The sequence below is a fragment of the Curcuma longa genome, chromosome 17, assembly GCF_044706935.1.
Source record: "Curcuma longa cultivar G26 ecotype Majalengka, Jawa Barat chromosome 17, ITB_CL_G26_1.1, whole genome shotgun sequence".
NCBI classification, from domain to species: Eukaryota; Viridiplantae; Streptophyta; class Magnoliopsida; order Zingiberales; family Zingiberaceae; genus Curcuma; species Curcuma longa.
The window spans coordinates 1264906-1286190 of NC_133877.1; the positions used below are offsets into that span (position 1 = coordinate 1264906).

General features: G+C 35.3%; 2 protein-coding genes across 2 annotated transcripts; both read left to right on the forward strand.

Moving 5' to 3' along the window:
* The first annotated feature begins 209 nt into the window (after window positions 1-209).
* Window positions 210-16584, forward strand: LOC141811854 (sterol 3-beta-glucosyltransferase UGT80B1-like). The gene is made up of 14 exons (XM_074699922.1): window positions 210-587; window positions 1457-1608; window positions 1921-2163; window positions 2889-3000; window positions 5923-6093; window positions 7214-7277; window positions 7735-7792; window positions 7863-8040; window positions 10199-10329; window positions 11620-11722; window positions 12755-12831; window positions 15221-15268; window positions 15779-15928; window positions 16132-16584. Exons 1-14 carry the CDS (start codon window positions 350-352, stop codon window positions 16318-16320), a joined length of 1914 nt encoding a protein of 637 aa, XP_074556023.1. The 5' UTR covers window positions 210-349; the 3' UTR covers window positions 16321-16584.
* A 476-nt stretch (window positions 16585-17060) lies between these two features.
* Window positions 17061-21055, forward strand: LOC141811857 (protein YIP4a-like). The gene is made up of 3 exons (XM_074699926.1): window positions 17061-17783; window positions 20318-20392; window positions 20501-21055. Exons 1-3 carry the CDS (start codon window positions 17298-17300, stop codon window positions 20759-20761), a joined length of 822 nt encoding a protein of 273 aa, XP_074556027.1. The 5' UTR covers window positions 17061-17297; the 3' UTR covers window positions 20762-21055.
* Window positions 21056-21285: the final 230 nt, after the last annotated feature.

A 21285-nucleotide genomic window follows, 5' to 3' on the forward strand; every position in this document is an offset into this window, starting at 1 on the left:
GTGAAAAAGTAAATTGTGTATTCCTTCCACTGTTCCAATAAAATGGGATGTCTTTGATTTTTATCCTTCAGAAAATTAGTTGATATATTATTTTTTTTCTTAATTTTTTTTAAATAAAAATTAGTCCACAAACCTGCTGCCACGCAAACTGCCAGTGAAACCGCAGATCCGCGTATTTTATATACCCGATCCCAACCCAGTCGTCTTCCGCTTCCGCTTGACCTCTATGTAATTTGGAGATCCCCTTCGAGGTTTCGGGAAGCCTCGGCGGTCTCAGATCTGCTGGGGTTCGCTGTGAATCCGGTGCGTTTCGGAAGTCTGAATCTTCTGGCTTTATCGCGGTCAAGAAATGGGGAATGGGGTAGTGGCGTTGGGGTTGGAAGATGGAGAAGTAATTGATAGTGAGCATCCGGCGACGCTTGCTGCGCCGATTGCTGGCGGCGAAGTTTGCGGCGAGGGGGACTGCGGGGAAGGATCTTGTACTTCTTCCGATGTAGACGATGGAGCTAGCGATTCTTCAGGCAAATCTTTGGACTTTTATGCCTCCGATTTGTGTGTCACTCGCTCTTGGACGTCGTCTCAGCTAGGTTAGTTTTCTGTCTGTTATTTTTCGTATTGCCTTTCCCACTCTTGTCCGTGATTACTGTGTGTGGATTGTTGATGTAGCTACTTGAAGTCTGTAAATGTTGTGTGTGAACCAAATTTGGGAACCTTTTCCATCCTCTCTGGGCGAACAAAAGTAGGGCTTGAACAGTACTGCATTTTTTTTTTCCTTCCATCTTTATGTATGTAAAGAAAACCTTCATCCACCATTTTCTTTCTGCCCGAGTAAACAGGCCATACGTATTGTGAGCATGCCCCTTGCATATTATGGTTAGATGTTTATTCTCCATAATACACCGAGATGCAAATTTCTTGCTTCAGCTTTTACTTCAATTTCTCTCTAATCGTCTAAGCACATAAATTCACAAAAATATCTTTCAAGCTTTATAAGGTATTTACATTTTTCTTGTAAGTGTCTCAGAGGCCATCTTAAACAACAAGGTCGTCAGGATCGATATCCTACCTAGGAATGAAGGAGGCTCATTGATTCAGATCATAGGATTAAAACATAGAATCTGAATGATAATACAATAGTAGAAAAGATTCTTCTACTTAGGAGTAAAAGGAATCTTATACAATTGAAAACTTTCTCAAATCATATGACACAACAGAAAATCATTTATTATGGTACATGTCGATCAGTAAAATGTGTAATTGAATGTGAATATATTCTAGTTAAAGGTGTCAGGAATGAGATCCTTTGTGGGAATGATAAACATATATAGAATTGGATCGGATCTTAAGATCCTAGCCCAATGATACCTATTCATATGCTTATCGTGTGATATTTACTTAATTTCTTACATTTAGAACATTGTTGGAAGCTTATCTTTTGCAATTTCTGAATTTTCAGGGTTGGAGTATTGTGGTGCTGAACAATTGAGATATAATAGCTGTAGTTTGTTGTTTAAAGGGCCTGAGCTTACTTTGCCTAGGTCGAAACTACGAAGAAAAGAGCTTCCAAAGTATGACCTGAAATTGGGCAGGTGGCCAGAGAGAGAAAAGGTAGATATCTACCAAATCCTGTATTTATTCATTCCAATAATAATTGATTATCATTTTACTAAAATGCTCACATGCTTTAGTTGGAGAGCTTGGTGTTCACTAGTTGTACAAGGACGGTATTAGAGTTAATTGCTGTTTTAAATCATATTCCATTATCAGTACCTCTGTCCATCTTCTGATTGGTTCTGGTTCCTTAGTCTTTCAAACGCCTTGGGTTTAACAACCTGCAAAAATTCTATTGTCTACCCTTTTCTTTTGATGCCTTTATTTCTGAGTGGTTTCCTATCTAATTCTTTGTTCCAATTTGTTCAGAAAAAGATTATTGAAGATCTAATAAAGATCCAGAATGATGGTATAGTGGAGGTAGATGTTACACAAACTGCTCATGTAGCATCAGAACTTCTGGAGTTTGATGGTTTTGATTCTGCACAAGGAGATGCTGAAGAGATTGCTTCTCAGATCAGCAAATCAATTCCGAGACTAATGATAGCAATGCTTGTAGTTGGAACAAGAGGAGATGTGCAACCTTTTATAGCTTTTGCAAAGAAGCTTCAGGCAAGTAAACACAAAAGGAACCTTTTGAAGGTTCATGTTGCCATATTTGTTACAGTATACTTTTCTTGAATATTGATGTAGTTTTAGAACATTCCTTTGTGAAAGTATATGTTTGTTATGAAATATCACAAGAAAGCTAGAAAATTCAAATGTATCTATTATACTTTTTAGGAGCTTCATGTTCATATATATCATTTTCTGCAAACTCTGTATGGTTCTCTGACAAAATTTGGGATGCCTTATCTATTCTATCTCAATCCTTTGTAAGATTGACTCTTGCATTCGCATTCTCACAAATCAGTGTGTATAATCTTTCTTTTAGTGGAGAAGTTGTGTTCCATAGTAGAATAAACAAACCAAAAAATATGGGTTGCTGCAGTTTTCAGCAAGTGGTTGTTAATAATTTATGATTTCCAACTATCTTCAGTGTTCAGAGTATTTCAATTTGATATTTACCAATTTAATTTGAAGAACAAAAAACTATAGTTAGAATATTAAGTACAAAAAAAAGGAGATTTAGATATCTTTTAAAATAAAGGACATTGCTACCTTCTGAAACTAACCTCTTGCAAAGAAATTTTTATTCCTCTCTTTTATTTGGAGAGAAGTTATGTAGTCCTCTCTTTTATTTGGAGAGAAGTTATGTAGTTACATTTTTTTTATGTTCATTATTTTGTGCCTTTCTATTTCTTAGTCCCTTGACAAAAACCTGATTGTTTCTCCAGGAGTTTGGTCATCATGTTAGATTGGCAACTCATGTGAACTTCTGTAGTTTTGTAAGATCATTTGGTCTGGAATTTTATCCTTTGGGTGGCAATCCACGAGTAATGGCTGGATGTAAGTATCAAAGATTTAGTTAATCTGAATATACATATTTTGGCTTGTGTTCACCTTAAGAGTCATCAATTTTCACACTTGTTTTTTTTTGTTAAACTCTAATTTCCATGCTTTGGTGGCTATAGTTTAATATAAGAACGTCTTCTTATAATAATAAGTCTTCATAGCAATGGACTCAATTATCATTATGTACGTGTTATTTAGCTTCATCTGTTACCTTTTGTCGAAAATGGTTGGTGGGATACACAATTGATCTAGTTTTCTGAAAATTTGTGAGGAAAGTTATGTACAAGCAGACTGGTTAACTCCTTGAAAGAGGATATAAGGATACAATAGGCATTTATTGGCTAATCACACTACAATGAAGATTAAAATGTAAGTATTTTTCTATGCAAACAAATTATATATATTACAAATATTGCTTGCAAACTAATGAAATCTGTATTTGAATAAAAAAAGTATAATCAGTTATCATCATGATTATTGAATTCTAGTATTCATCATAGCTTCAAGTGCTTACTAGTCAATCGGCACATACGAATTGTACTCGTTCTGATCACTGATGGACACACATACTATTTCAGCACAAGTGAAATGCCACTATGCCGCATGTGCCAACATGATCTCAATTGTAATTATTGAGACAAATCTTACTTGGCTAGTACCATTTCGAATCGACTAAGATAGAATAATTCTAGTCCCATGACTCATTTTTTGAATTCATTTTTCAGTCACGGGAGGAGATGAAACACTAAAAAGAGAAGAGGGCAAGAGAAGCACCAATAAACGTTACTAATTGAGACAAGAAGGTTTGCCTCTCATCACTCATAGTGTGATTTCATTTGTTTATCACAAGGAGGGGAGGAGATTAGACATCACAAAATGAGGGAAGGGAAAGAGAAAAAACACCAATTGGAGCACCAACAATGATAGAGGAGTGATGTTAGAGAGTCAGAGAAACCAACAAAAGCGAGCATTTTATTCCCATGTTTCATCTTCTGTGCTTGTCAGGTATCACAAGGAGGAAAGAAACACTACAAAGAGAAGAGAGGGGAAGAAGAGTTGTAATAGATGGAGGACACAAATAGTAAAAAGGAGTATGCTAGAATTGGGGAAACCAAGATTATCCATATGACCATATCCTCTACATGTACTTATATCACTTCCAATTGTGCTTGTCTAAGTCAAACTCCCAATAGTTAACCGAGATATATATATTGGGAGCATTATTTAGTCTCAATTTGAAAAATTATGATTTATCTAATAAGATGCTATAATAACCGATGCTCACATTTGATGCATAACTCATTTTAGTTTGAGGAAAGTATATAATCATTAGTCAAAAACTTGTTATATTATTGTAGGTGAGGTGAGGAAGACCTTTGTATTGTGAATCTTGTTATAAGTGGTGGCTTTGAGGATGATGACCTTGAGGTTGGTGGAGTGCTTGCAATGCAAATTCTCCAAGTTGACTGGGTTTGCATTACCAACAGGAAGAAATTGCTCCATATATGCAGCTTGTGCATCTACATCATACCTTAAGGGGTATTCATGTTTGCATCTTTAGATCAATGGAAGGGGAGATTTTTAAATAAAGCAAAAACTCTAGACCAAAGAGGTTGTAAGCAAGCCTACTGATAGTCAAGAGGATGCCAAGGAGAGATGCAAAGGAAAAGGAGACCCTGACATAGAAATATATGAAGATTGGGGAGGAAGCATGGTGGCAGAGTGGAGGCCGATTGTCACATTAAAACTGCAACCTCCCTAAAGGGGGATTGGAAAGAAGAAGATTCTAATCCTAGGTGAGAACTTCTAATTTTCATACGCTAAAAGTAAGGGGATAAAATGTATCATTTTTTTTTATTAAAGTGAACTTTTTAGATCCATATGTTTAAGACTGACTATTTGGTACTTAAACCAATATTATATTACTGAGCATTTAAGCCTCTATCTGTTGATTTTTGAACGGGTCTAACTCTTTGGAACTGGGTGCATTTACTCTCCCCTACAGATGAGCAGGCTCCACAAATTGGGGATGTGGTTGATGTGTAGAAAATTAGTCTCCTATATGACATAGCTCATGTTGTTATCTGGTTCGTTAGGAGAGGCTCTGAGATATAAAAGAGACTCAAATTAAGCAAGACAAACTTCGCAAGTTTGGACCATAATCCAATAAAAAAACTTGTTAGGTTCTCAAAGGAAATAGTACAGGCTATATATGCATTGGCAAATTCAATAAGAAACTAAAAAATACATCAAATCCCTTGCATATACTTTGTATATGATCTTAGGTTGTTCTTTAGAGTGATATCTAAAGCGAATGCAGACATACATAGATATTTGATGACTGTTATGACAAAAAGAAATTAAAAACAGTGAAGAAGATTTTGAGTAATGAGTGTTTACTGTTTGACATACAATAGCGAACCCGTAAGCTTATGTTCCAGTCTTAGTCTAGTTTCTTACCCTACATTACCTATTACAATGTCTATAATTCTAAAATAGATCTAACATGTTTTCTACAGGTTTTACTTTACCTTGTATAGGCTTATAGATTCTTTCTGTATGGCCTAGTTTACTTCAACATTAAGGGCCCAATTGCTTGCAAGGAAGATATAAAGAATAAAGGAAAAGAGGGAAAGCATCACAAAATTTCATGGGGAACTCTATCATTTATGGACATTTTTTTATCACTTCTCCTCATCTCCCTTGTACCTTCCTTCTAAGTAATTGGACCCTAAATATAAAGTATTTAACATAAGTTTAAACATTGCATACAACTTGACTCTTTAGCCACGCATGATTTGCATTACTGAGCATTACAATCTGAACAGGACCTGGTATAATATTCCATTGCACTTGCAAAGGATAATAAGTTACAGATCTGTCAAATTGATTATTTCAGAATGTTTACGAATACAGATATGGCACGAAACAAGGGTTTTATATTATCAGGACCTGCCGAAATTAATGTTCAAAGGAAACAACTGAAGGAGATAATTGATTCTATACTCCCAGCATGCACAGAACCTGATTTGGTTACTGGGATGCCTTTTAGAGCACAAGCAATTATCGCGAATCCTCCTGCTTATGGTAAGATATGGACATTAATTATTAGTCTACATGCTGAGCTTGAACTTCGATTAATAATTTAGTAACATTAGAAAGTTGGGTTCTCTTAGATGTCCAGATGACCCAGTAAAAGCATAACATGGTTTTGTCAGAACTCTGTCATGTTTGAAGGCAGTCTTCTATGTTACTTGTATTGAATCATAAATCATATTTTTTTTTATAGGAACAAGTATGTCTCTTCTATTCCTTTCTTCTCTTATGATTTCTGTTATCCTCTTCTCTTTGTCTTCCTCCCCCTCTTGTTCAGAGCTACTCACACCATCCTGTACTAACACATGATCTCTTTCTGGCCAACCACCTAAACTTGGTACCAGCAAGAGATTATAGACCTTGGCAGCATGCATGCAAAAGTCTATTGTTTTTTTTAGAATGGCCAAGTATGAAATAGTTAATTGAATTAGTTAGGAGACAAGGGATGAACCATTTGAATTTATCATATAATCTTAATTGTTCTGATTATTTATCTACTATATATTGGAGGTGTTGGATTAGTTAAGAGTGGGGAGATAACATGAAAGCTATATGTATGGATGTGTGTATTTGTACGCTCTCACGCTGGGTTGTAAAATACAAATAAATAAGTAATTTTAAACACGGAATAAATCTTTCTCCTCTTCACTGAAGATCATCAATATTCTCATGTTCTGTAGGATTCAAACCTTAGATCTTGCAGCCCCATGCAAAGCTAGTCATTGAATCATTCGAAACTTTCTATAAATGAATATAAATTGATTTTGAAGATCTATTTTCTGAATTTTATGCACTTACACTAAATGACATCAAACATGTATTAGAAAATTCCCCCTGATTTCTGCCTTAAGTTTCTTTTGAAATGCTTGTTTGTGACACTTGAATAAGAGAGTTCCGTTGGTTGATTCTAAACTTATGTTTTATATAGTTGCACTACCCTTGAACGTAGACAACGGTAGTGTTATAGTCTCTATCATACATTATGGTTAAAGTGAGGTTATAGGTTTTTAACTCAACAGCGCATAATATTAGAATTTGTTGATTTATATAGATCTCAATAGAAAAAAACTGCTCAATTTTTTGTCTCTTCTGATAAAATTCATTCCTACAGGACATTTGCATGTTGCTGAAGCTCTTGGTGTACCTCTCCACATCTTCTTCACAATGCCATGGACGTAAGTTTCCTGCGAAGTTGTCTCCAACTTATTGCTGTTTTCACATATAGTTCTGTATGCTTCCAGCTTTGATTGATTTTCCCATGCTGTTTTAAAATTCCCTTTATGAGGCATCATATTCATATCTAACATTCTATTTATTTTAAAGTTATATGGGGGAAGCAAAATATATAGTAATTTTTTGTGTGCAGTTTCATGAAATATGATGCACAATTGATGGGGGATTTCCATAATTTTCATGAGTGAAGTTATTGGAGAAGCGCAGTGTTAAGAACACACATCAGGACACCTTCCTGAAAGTTAAACTTTATCAATCCTAGCAGTACAAATAGGAGGCATTGTGTTTGTCTAGGTTCCTAGGTTGCGTCCTTCAATAATTCATGCTTCTGTATGATAAAGCATAATTTTGTGACTTGATTTTGGAAAGGGATGCACTTACCTTTCTATTTTTAGGCAGGCCAACTAATGAATTCCCACATCCATTTGCTCGTGTGCCTCAGAGTGCAGCATACAAAGTAAGTTTTTTTTGTTACTGTCCATTTATGTTTTGCTTCTTTGCTAATAAACCGTATCTTGTTTGCTCAGCTATCTTATCTTATTCTGGACTTAATAGTCTGGTGGGGTATAAGGGGATTTATTAATGACTTTAGAAAAAGGAAGTTGAAGTTACCTCCAATTGCTTACTTCAGTACATATCATGGCTCTTTATCACATTTGCCAACGGGATACATGTGGAGTCCCCACCTTGTACCTAAGCCAAGTGGTAAGTTGGTGTTGTCTGGTAATTTACGTATTTACTCGAATTTTAATTACTTATTCTATTTCAGGGTTTATGTTATAGTGATCAGAACTATCTCTACATCATTATTTGCCAGTTTGACATGTTTTCGTCTGCATGAACATCTATGTATTACTGAAATTAAAAGTATGCATCCTAAGTGCAACTACTAATGTTCAGTCAGGATCTATGATCATAATTCTTTTGGAACAAGAATTTATCTTCAATATCTCCTATCATTTAGCTAAATTGTTGGGTTGACTGATGTAGATAGGCTACTCTCATTTATGATCCATGTTTCTTGCAGTAACCATAAAATTATGCTCTTAGCTATCAACAAATTATTGCTACGTACGTCTCGACAAAAGATGTTTATTAGTTCAGTAAATATTGTCTCTTGCTTAAGGATGTACAAATGGATTTGTTTCATTGTTTAGTAGAGGACTACTTTGTAGACAATCATAAGATAACTCTCTGCCCTTGTCTCTAATGTATAAGATTCAGAGCTGCTTACTCAGAAATGCATGACTTAACTGACTTAGTTTTTGGATTCTTGATTGTTTCTACCCATTGCTAATGTTAGATAATAAGGGCACTGCTATTCTTCCACTTGATTGCTAATGGCTGATTGTGACAAATTGGATCTTATCCTTGTGATTGAATCTATGAAGCTTGATCATCATTTTGGAAATGACGTCTGAGGCTTTTAGATTACATATCATCATGATGGGCATGTACGTCTTGTGCCATTGAGATCTCTTTGGGACTTCTACACCCTACTTCCCACTCCTTTTGTGAACTTAGATAAGCAATTCAACAGTGAGGCAATAAGACTACCTCTTAACCAGCTTGTTGTAAACAAAGCATGGGCCAAGATGGATTCATCTTTGATTTTTACAGATGCGTTCGATCATTGAGATGGATAACTTGAAATGTTTAAGTTGCTTCATTACAGGAACTGCAGATTTAGATATAGGATTCATTTCTAAGATTTATGTATCGTTCTATGGCATTGGATTTTCAATCGATCAATTTAACTAATTCATCCACAATTTGGAAAAATGTTGGACTGAAGCCCGAATTAAAAATGTTGATGGTTGCATTACACCTAGATAAACAATGTTAAAGACAACCATGGATAACTAATAGATTGAGGTGATATGATATGCTAAGTGGAAACTAATAAATTTTAAGTTAGAAGAGTTGGACATGTTGAAGTGGAAGATGTAATTAGTAGTTGAGATCTGATGATTTGATTGTTCTCATTAGTAATTACTAAGGCCATTGATGTCGAAATCAGTAAAATCTTGGTGTTGACTCTATCAAATTAGCAAGATTAATAAAACTAAAATTGGCAAGAAAAAAATTCAAAAAGGAAAAAAATGAAAGTATATTTTTATATATGAGATAACAAAAGATGATTAATCATGTTATGGATTCATATTATGTTCCATGAAGTATCAGATCAGCAATAACACATAACAAAAATAATTATTAAATAAAATTAGATTAGTAAAACACAATATATTATCATAAATGAATATATTATTTGATAAATCATACAAATAATATTAGATTTTGCAAATATGGTTAGTTGAACTTTCTTTATTGATGCATATCTTGCTGCTTGCTCTCCATTTAGTTGGCAAGAGAGAAATCAACACATCTTTTTACCAATCATCATCATCGCTGTCTATCCCTGACTCGGTTAATGCATTCACTAAGTTGCATAACCCAGATTGTTTTAACTTTATTATTCATGATTTCATTCAGTGACAGACCTTTGATTCGTTCCCTCCTGTATAACTCTTTACTCGGATATAATAGTTTATTCCTTAATAGACCTTCCAGTTGACTGCTGGCTCTATGTTCTGTCAACAAGGATTAGGTCTTAAAGAGTGTAGACACGAATGGTTGCAGCATTTCTAAATGAATAAATATAAGTGATACACCTTGTGTAAGTTAATTAGTTCATTGTTGAGGATTGTCTAATAACTACAAAATAGTAATTTTGTTTTAGTTGTCTCCTGCTAGAATTTCCATTCTTATGATTTTTTTTTCAAGGTGAATTATCTCTGTTCCAAATATGTGCTAATAGAACGTGAACCAAATGCATAATATCTCCATTTTCCACCTTTGGCAGATTGGGGTGCATTAGTTGACGTTGTTGGTTTCTGTTTCTTGAACAATGGAACTAAGTATCAACCAAAAAAGGACTTTCAGCAATGGCTTCAACAGGGTCCAAAGCCCATATACATTGGTTTTGGCAGTGTGGTAGCCCTCTTTATCTCATGTAGTATGTCTGTTGGATTATTTCACTTGTTTCTTCTATTTTTTTATCTGTGTACACTAGGGCTTTCTTATTACAACATTTAATGACAAGGGCAATCACTTTTAGTTAGGATTATACAGTTCCAGTAATATGGAGTTTAAAGGCCTAAGCATATATTGTTTTTATGATACTATCATTGTGATCCAGAGTATGTTACACTGTAGCTATTAGCCTGACATGTTCCTCACTTAGCAATTAAATTTCTGAAAAATATAATACTGTGCATAAACATGGGCCTGTGTTAAAAGTAAAATGTAATTATTTTATTAATTTTCTTCATTTCTGTTGATGCTAGGTTAATACCAAGGATTAAAAAGTATATATGTGTTGATTTATTGCAAAGTGCATGCGTAGTATTAAAAATGCATAAAAGGCTTACAATAAGAATATTGATTGATATACCCAACTCATGCTTCCACATAGAAAAAGATATATGTCAATCATACAAAAAAAAACACATAAAATGTAACAATCAATATTGTTTAACAATGTAAAAGTAGATATGCATATATAAGTAGCATGCATATCATCACTATCTCGAGCAATGCTACTTGGGCTCAAATACTTGTATTCAACATGAATGCAAATCTAACTCTCAACTCTTTTTAAAATTTTTACATGTGATGAATAGAAATATTTTTTACTTGGAGTGTCATTGTTTGTGTGTTGGTATCTAGCATGGGTAAAGAGCAGTTGATGAAGAGTCCAAGTATTAGAGATCAAAAATGTATCTCTTGTAAAACAAGTGTTTAAGTCATAACACTTATTGCTACAAACAACCAAATAGGGTAACCAATTTTTTTTTTCTCTTTTTGTTTTGAAAACATTATGCGGTCCTCTTTCAAATCTACCTAGGTGCTGCTTTTTAAAACTATGCTTAACGTCAACATAGAAGTGCTAAAAATCAAATTACATCTTCAGCTTAGAGCTATAAAAAAACTCACTTATTTACATGTTCTTTAATTTTTTTTACTAATGACTCGTCTATGTTAAAATGAAACTCAAGCATATATCAAGGATGGCTCATTCTTGGTTTCTGATGGTGAATAAATTTAATTCCCATTTCAAAATATTTTCTTGCTCTCTGGTATCTAGTTATCATACTGCAACATCATGAAATCTTCGTAATTTATTTTCTGTAAAGACAATATATCTTATTCATCATTCTAGTTAGATGTCTTGATTTAAGTTGTATTCGATGAAATATTTATGCTTTACATTTTGCCTGCTAGCCTCTTGAAGATGCAAGGAAGACAACGACTATCATTTTAGAAGCACTAAAATATGTGGGACAAAGGGGGATCATTAGCCGTGGGTGGGGAGACCTTGGATGCTGTATGTACTTTATATTATACTTTACTACAGACATTGAAATTTTCTAGAATTTGTGAAAAGTTAAATGATCATATCATGCATTATGACCTTGATATTTTGTTCCTCATTTTTCCAATATTCAGATAATAGTTGGGCTCAATTAAGTTACATAAAATTCATTATTTCGAATATTGTTGTTTTTGGGTTTGTGTCACTGGTGCCTCTTATTGGCACTGGTCAGTTGCTTCTGAGTAGTTGAATATTGTGCTCTAAATATCTGATTTCTTGCATGGTTTAAAATTTTGTTGCACTTCAGCACGATTCTTTGTAGACCAAAATCAATAAATGGCCATTCTAAGGCAGCATTGATACATCGGCAATGTCAGTGAGCTGTGCATAGATGAGGTTGGGAACGACATTCAGGAGTTAGGAGAAGCTATCATCGCTTCTTCCTCTTCTTTTCCTCCTTTTCTTCTTCCTGTTCTTTTTTTTTCTCCTTATTGATGAATTGGAACAACTATAAGAGATGCCATCATAATCAGTCCACTCTTTGCAGTCAGAAGAGGTGATTGCCCTGTACTGCCACTCGCTTTGCTGTCTCCCTTGCAGAGATCATGATCCACAGTGAAGCAATCAAAAGTCAAAAATAACTGACCTATATAAGCCCATCGAAAACACTTTAACACATATCCTTAGTTATTGTTCTCGATCAACACTTACCCTTGTCCAAGTCATTCTTCGTAATCAATAGAGCTTCCTCCTCTCCATCATTGCACCCCAATTGCACGTAGCAAAACTAGTTTCAAAACTGGTTCTAGAGCATTGATTTTATATATTGTTCACTGTGATTTTTTACTTTGCAGGAACTTTTCTTGTTAGTGCACATCAATTACTTCTAATTTCTAAACAATTCATTTCTGTCATTTAAAAATGAAATTTTAGTTGGTATTATGTTAACGCTGCGTCTGAAGGGTAAGTATTTTTGGCTTTCTTTTTCAAGTCATGTTATTAAATTCATTCCTGCAGTCGAATGATTTCGTCTTACTAATGCAGTGTATGAAGTCCCTGCTGACGTCTATCTTCTTGGGGACTGCCCTCATGATTGGCTATTTCCTCATTGTGCTGCAGTGGTGAGGTTTCTAACTTTATATCTGTTTTATTTCAAATGATTTATGAAATCGTATACAGCTCAATTATTATGTATATACACTTTAATGTAGGATCTGTATTCTGCAGATGTATTAAGTTGACTTGTTCTGTACACTTTTCTTTTCAGTCAATTTGCATAAGAGTACTTGTTAACTTATGATGCCATTAATTAAGGGTTATCTTTCTTTAAAATCTTAAAAGACAATCTTGTCACTGTTTTATAATTCTTAGAAAACTATGACATTTGGGGGTGTAGAATCACGTTCATAGCGTTTAGAGTTTACACAAATGTTAAAGGCACTATTTTTCAAGGCTGAAAAGAGTAGGGATGGAAAAAATGGATTTGTAAAAGGGGGGAAATTAGTCAACTTCTCTTGTTTCTCTGAGAGGAAAAAATATGTAGTTAATTTCCCGACTCTTGCCTTCCTCTTCTGTATGCATTCTCAACCCTAAGACAACCATTTGCTATGGAACATATTCTTCTTTGACAAGGGAAATGACAATAAGGAAAGGCTTTGTAATAAACAACAGAGGGGAGGCAAGCGATGATGACAAGGAAAATGTTGATGTGCCAAGAAAAATCATACTTGTGCATGTACGAGCAACCGCTACCAACAACGTGGGCTACATGTAGACAAACAATGTAAGGGAAATGAATGGCAATGACAGAACGAGTTGTGGTGCCAAACGAAATTGTAACTATGCGTGCGTGAGCGGATGACTATGATGATGTGGGCTATGCTAATGAATGGTGAAGGGGTTGCAAGCGGCAACAAGGAAAGGGTTGCAATGCCTAGTACAATCACGAGATTGAGAGAGATAAATGAAGGAGAGGGATCAGGAGAAATGAGGAAATTTGATTATTTTCCAAGAAATTTATCTACGTAATTATCCATAAGGGGGATAAGCTTTTCTGGCCTTTCCCTTCCTTCCTTCTCGGGAAACACAACCTAAATGTCTATACCTAACCCCTCAATGCTTTTCACTTAGGCTTGGCTTGGCATTATTTGTAGGGTTACATGAAAGGTAAATGAACTAACTAATCATATTCAAGATAAACATTCTTAACATTAGTAGCAGATGAACTTATCAATCACATAAGTGCATGTTAATTGCAAACAATAATGTTAGTTGATAAGAGTGTAATTAGATTAAATTTGAAGCTTGAATTTAGGAACTAAAGGTTGTCAAATAATAGGTCCAAAATTGAATATATGAAATGTGATTTTGTAATAAGAAAAAACTAATGGAAAAATTATTTAACTTAAAATCCTATAAGATTTTTAGGGATCTTGGATCTAGTATTCAACAAGAGGTATTGATGAAAATATAAATAATAGGATTAAGAAATGGGCGGTCGAAGTGAAAAGAAGCTTTTGTGACATCTTGGTTTATAGGAAAATTTTGTAAAGCACTGGTGTGACCTACCATACCTATGGATTTAGAGGGTCAGGTTGTTACGTAGCAACACATATAAAAAGTTTCTTTACCGTTGATGACAAATACTAAGATAGATGTATGGTAGAAAGGCTAAGATATATTTTTGTGAAATTAAATGTGTCTCCCATGAATAAAATGAGAGAAAATAAGTTGAAATGGTAGAAATCTGTCCAAAGACAACAAATGAAGGATATAGTTTGAAGAGTTGAATTTATGAAAGGTGTAATACTAAGATGGATGAATGGAATTACAAAGGCTAAGATATATTTATGAGGAGCTAAATGTAGTTCCCACAAATAAAATGAGAGAAAATAGGATGAGATTGTAGAAATATGTTCAAAGACAACCAATAGAGATTATAGTTTGAAGAGTTGAATTTATGAAAAGTGCAAGGAGTAAACGGAGCAAAGAAAACACTAATTAACGTAATCAAAAAATAATTTAATTAATTTGATTATTCTAAGTAATATTGCAATATTGCCTCACTTCAATGAAGCATAAGATTTTGACCTGAGCTTAGATAAACATGGCTTGATAATGTGCACATGTGACATGACCTATGTTATGCAACAATCTGTTTATATTATAATGTGAATAATTTACATTGAACTTTGTACTTGGACACAATTGTTAGGTTAGTGTGTTTGAGGCAATGCTCTAAATCCTGCTCCTAACAGCTTTCTTGGGTAATCATTTACTAGTTTATGAATTGATCGGTGGCGAGATTTATATGGTTGGCCTTGCATAGCGAGATTTATAGTTGGTTGTTGTAAGTGAATCATATTCTTTCCATGTTAATTATCAGAATTTCCTTTTTCAAAAGAAAATAATAATTGGATGAGACCACTTTTAAGTTAGCAGTAGTACGTGTAATGAACATTAAACTTTCTCACTTAGTAACAGCTACTCATTCTGGAATATATGCTCCAGGTTCACCATGGTGGTGCTGGTACTACTGCTTCTGGACTAAGAGCTGGGGTAATTATTTTCTATGAACTTATCCTAATCTATGCAAACATTTGCATGGTCATTCAAATCACTATGTGCTTTCCTTCAAGGTTCTCACATATTTTTTTCTTACAATTTCATTTGTATGTGCATCAAATTTTAAGTTCTTGATGGAGTTTATTCAATATCTATTCATTTCCTCCTAGGCATGAGAAAAATAACTGTTGAAAGGAGGTTAAAGAAGACTTTATGGTTTTAATAAAGTGAATAAAAATGAAAGGAAAAGGAAATAAAGGGATGCGAAGTCTAATTGCTTCTCTAGTTTAATATCCATGAATTCTTACTGCTTTAGCAGCAATTAGAGATTATATAATTTATTTCAGATAAATGTGGGCAATATTGCATGAATGATTAGCAATATGGTTTTGGTTTTGATGTTGCTATGTGGTGGAGAATTTCTAAGATTTTGAGATTATTGTTGGTGCCTCAGTGGATAATTGACTTGCTGTTTTTAGCTTATGGACAATACCTTTCTGGCAGTGCCCAACCGCAATTATTCCTTTCTTTGGTGATCAATTTTTCTGGGGTGAGAGGATTCATGCAATAGGGGTTGGACCTGCACCGATTCCAATTTCCGAGCTCACTGTTGAACGCCTCGCAAATGCAGTAAAATTTATGCTTAAACCAGAGGTAAGCAATCTACAATGCCTGTGTTTTTTCTTTCTTAATTTTCTATTGCACAGAAGGTGCTACATTTCCAGTCTGCATAGCCCATGTTATCCAACGTTTGGAACAGTATGGATAATTGCTTCTTGCAATTAAATTGGTATTTTCATCATTGTATTTTTCTCCTATTGCCTCCAACAATTTCCTCTTTCGTTTTGTTTATGAAGGTCAAATTGCGTGCTATGGAGTTGGCAAAGCAGATACAGAATGAAGATGGCGTAACTGCTGCAGTAAATGCATTCCACAAAAATTTGCCTCCTGAAATACCAATAACCAATAGCACAGATGAAGAACCTAGAAATCCCACTCAATGGCTGGTTCAGTTCTTGGAGAAATGCTTCTGTCTTCCACTATAATTATAGTCATTCCCGAACTTCATCTGTACATATCAGTTCATCTATTTCTTGGTTCTTTACTAGAATTTGGTTATTTAGTTATCATTTATTTCCTTGTGAATATGGAGGTGGGGTGATAAAGAAGTTCCTTAGTTTTCATTAAGCTTCATAGTGCTTGAGCGATTTGTGCTCTGGCTGCTTGTTCAATTTTCGTGTGATTGATATGAGAAGTGTTACTAATGACTTGAGATGCTTCCATTGCTAGATGATTTTTAGCTGCCTTCATGTGGTGTATGATTGTCGAAGTATAATTCTATGTATATTATTATTGTGACAAGTGCTGGGAGATAGATCAATGTTTAAACAAAAAATTTATTCCTGAAGAAAACAAACTTCCATGTTTAGACTTTGTTTGAAATGTTGGAAGGTTCTAGCATGACTAGTTGAAGCATTTGCAGTGTAAATCATATTATCCAGTACTCATCTAAAAGATTAGAATTTTTAGATGTCTTCCGGGACATCTGTTTCGTTGTAATCAATTTAGTTATGCATTAAGGGCTCCATGTTTAGACTCATTTGAACTGTTAAAAGGTTCTACTATGACTAAAAAAACTTCTTTTTGATCCCTTGAGAAAACAAGTTGAAGCATTTATAGTGTAATTCATGCTCATCCACCTACTTATCTAAAAGGAAGAATAAAAGTATCAAGAGAAGAATCTAGATTTGTCATTTTCTTTGTTCACTCCCTCGTTCGAATCGCAATGCTGTCGGAACCATGTGAAAACTGTCCGCGAGGACTTCAATCCGAACTGGTCTTGGTCTTCTTCTACGATCTCTTCCTCTTCTCGCGGTTACGGGCTTCTCGTGCGAAGCAAGCAAGCCCTTTGTCTGCTTTCTCATCAAAGTAACTAAAACGCAAGCCACCGTAACCCTCGCTTGCCCGCCCCCTCCCTCTTCCGATTCTGCCTTGCGCCGCTCCACCGTCGCGGCCGGCGAAGATGTCGCACGAGGACACCATCCCCCTCCACCACTCCTCCCAGTCCGACATCGACGAGATCGAGAACCTCTTCAATGTCCCAGTCCACGCCGCCACCGTACTCCCCGCGCGTCCCCCCAGTCCCCCTCGCGTCTCCATCCCCGTTTCCCATTCCTCCGCCCCCTTGCCGACCTACCAGAAGGTGCCGCCATCCTCCTCCTCGCCCCCCGTACCGGTTGTACCGGCCGCTGCTGCTCCGACAGCAAGATCTAGTATCGGCGTCGCCGCAGATGCCTTCGGCTCGCCTGCCGACACGCTGACGGAACCCGTCTGGCATACGGTGAAGCGGGATCTAGCGAGGATCGTGAGCAATCTGAAGCTGGTAGTGTTCCCGAATCCGTTTAGAGAGGATCCGGGAAGGGCGCTCAGGGATTGGGATCTTTGGGGGCCCTTTTTCTTCATCGTGTTCCTCGGATTAACTCTTTCTTGGTCTGCGTCGGTGAAGAAGGTAAGAGCAGATCTCCAGCTCCAGCTTTGATTTTTTTCAAGTTTAAAATGTTGTTCTTCCTTTGGATATCATCACGGTATTACAAATTCATTTATCATTGTTTTTCTGTTTGTTCAAGGCAAATTTTCTCGTTCACTTGCTAACTTATATACATATATTTTCCAATCATGTTTTCTAGTTTGAAGAAAAAAAATTCAAAATGCGCATATATTTTCTTACCTGTCCAAATACCCCAAACTTTGCAAAATTATTTTTTCTTTTCTTTCTTAATTTTTTGAAGGGTCTAAGTTTGTGCCTAATTCATAATTTACACACAAGTTCATTGTTTGCCTATCCTTTTTATCTGTCTATGAATCACTCATGGTGTTGTGATCATTTCTCTTCCAAGCGTCTATATGCGCTTGCAAATTTTCGTGTCTTTGCCACTACTTTCTTAAACAAATGTTCACCAAGCTCATGTCAATTTGGAGCATTATAGCCTGGTATCATGTTGACCACTCGTCTTTTCCGTGATCTGAAAAGACTTCAGGGGCTAAATGAAATTGGATGGGTACTTCATCAAGTCATCTAATTAATATCATTTGACTCTCTTTTTTCCTTAGCAAATCTATCTTTTATTTGCTCCACCTCAGTCATTTGATGTCGCTATTTATTGCTAGATCAGTAGTTGTCAATCAATGTATTGTTCTTGAATATCTACTACCCCACTTCTTGAATCTATCTTTTTCTAAATATTTACCACTACCCTTGCTTCATTCAATGCCTCAAATATTCACCTCTACCCTTTCTTCATCAAGCAGTTTTCCCTTGTAAATTTTATTGTCAGCTCCTCTTCTTATTCAAAGCAAGCTTTACCATCTTTAGAGGCAATTTTTTTGACATTATGAATATTATTACCCTGAACATGAGCAAGGTGTTGTGCAAATCTGTAGATTCCTCACCTAGGTATCTTCCCATAAAACTTGCATGCAATGGTATTAGCATCTTTTTTGTTAGGTAGATATATTCTATATTTCCATGCAGGATTGTCCCAGGTGGTCTACATCCTGAGAAGAGTCTTGTTCCAATGTTAGACTGTAATTAACTAAACAATAAACATTGAGCAAATAAGCACAACTGAAGATTTTTGTGGGATCCTATTGAAAGTAAACATAGTCAAAGCAATAAGTTAAAGAAGATTAAAATATTATAATAAGCTATTCAAGACATGGGAACAAGAATATCTGAAGCAAACTTGCAAGAGAAGAGTCAAGTTGAACAAAAGCTATAGTAAGGAGGTTTACTAACCTTCATTGGCTATTCAGCTGTTGTTTTTGAGGAGAACCACTGTAAATATTAGAGTGGATGAAAAAAAAGATGAGAGAATATTGAGAAGAAGATAGAGATCTTACCTTGGAGAAGGAGAAAAAATTTCTAGCCGCCAACAACTATTTCAGCAAGTATTATGAAGGGAAACAGCAGTAATTATGTTCACAGAACTAAGATATATTATTGTAGCTTGTCAATAAGTTGGATCGAGGCATTTATTTAAAAACATTTGTTAACCTTGGAAAATGGGAACTAGTTTGGGTTGTGCATGCTAGCATTCTTTTAGTAACGTGACATCTAACCATTTGGATGCATAGCAATTTACTGATCCAAGAAGGTTAAGAGTCACCATCTAACGCAACATAACCAGCTGATTATATACTTCTTGCTAGTTTAGTCTAGTTACATAGAGTTTCATACCCTGTTAACAAAATTAGTATTGAATTTGAGAATGTTATTTTCCTACAATTTGCAGATTCAACTACAATTTCAATTTGATTTTTTTTCAGTTGTGAAACCTCTTTCATACAGTTTGGTGAAACATCTATTAATTTCAAACAAATGCAACAGCCCTAATTAAACTTTTTCTTCTTCTTCTATCCCTTCTAACAATTTCTTCTGGTTTAGCAAATCTTCAATGAAGCGATATGTGTGTGTACATGTATTTGCAATAGTTATGCAGTAATTTTTGGAGGCTTATCATATGTCATAGTTGGACATGCTACAATATTGTTATGATTAATCCCTTATGATTTATATGGTTGAAAAGATCCATTATGCCAACAAATTGATTTAAAATAAACATTCCACTGCTGTTGCAGTGGAAGTCCATTATGATAGTGGCTGGAGAGAGACTAGGGTAAAGTTGTACAGAGCTACAGAGACCAATATGTGAGAGAAAGGCTTATGCTATAAATCAGTTTCCTGAACTTGCTGAGAAAATGTCATGAACAAATTAGCTGGGTTGCTCAGATTTTTTTTTGCCCTCTTCTGGTCCCTATTCAAAGCTTCAGAGAGTGGTCCATTGCCTAAGTTGTCCAGTTGAAATTCCCCAATTTTTTAGATTTATTCACTTTCTACAATAATGTGTGAGTTCTGATATATCCTTTAAATACTGGAATGAGATGATATGAGTCAATTCTTATGGTTCTCAACGATTTCTTCTTCTATTGTTAAACAATTTCTTCTTGGATAAGTCACGTATGTTTTTGTGCTCATATTGACAGTCTGAAGTCTTTGCTGTTGCATTTGCAATCCTTGCTGCTGGTGCCATTATTCTCACAATGAATGTTCTACTTCTGGTGAGCAGCCTGGCATGCTTACAGTACCTGTTGTTATTCTTATTTTATTTTTTGTCCTGTAGTTTTCGTGTGGTAAATTGGACTAACAATATGTTTCTTGTTTATCAGGGTGGCCATATCATATTTTTTCAAAGTCTTAGTCTTCTTGGCTACTGTCTCTTCCCCCTGGATGTAGGAGCCCTAGTCGGCATGTTGGTAGGCAATGTCATAGTCAAGATAGTGGTTGTCGCCATTACGTTCGCATGGAGCTGTTGGGCGGCATATCCTTTCATGAGCGCAGCAGTTAATCCCAGAAGGAAAGCCTTGGCCTTGTATCCTGTTTACCTAATGTACATATCTGTTGGTTTTTTTATAATTGCTATAGATTAGACCTCAAACATCCAAGTGCTTGGTGGTTAGTAGTCAAACTGTCTTTCGTCGAACCACCTAAACATAATATAGAGATTTCTCTGGCATTGTTTATTTTTCTTACTACTTCAAGACCTTCCGTCCGTGTTGGTTGAGTGGAAATTTGTGTTTAATCTATCGGATTCCTTGTAATGTCTCCCTGCTGCAGTATTATCATCACATATTAGTTACGATAGAGTGTAAGGATATAATTTTTTTCCTGTAAACTAAACAATTCATACTGTTAGCATCTTGTAAGATCGCCTTATTTCTTTATATCTGTTTGCAGTGGTTTACTATTCTCAACATATTGAATTGCTAGTGAGCCAATTGTTTTGACTTGGTTTTTCGTTTCTTTTTTGCATGACAAGTGATGACTTGTTCGTGCAGTGAACTTATTGTCTTGTTTATTTCTCTGACATGTTTTATTATCAAATGGCTGTTAATTATCTGGTGTCAGTCAACTGTGACCTAACCTTAATTCATCGATTTTGTTTTCTCCGAAT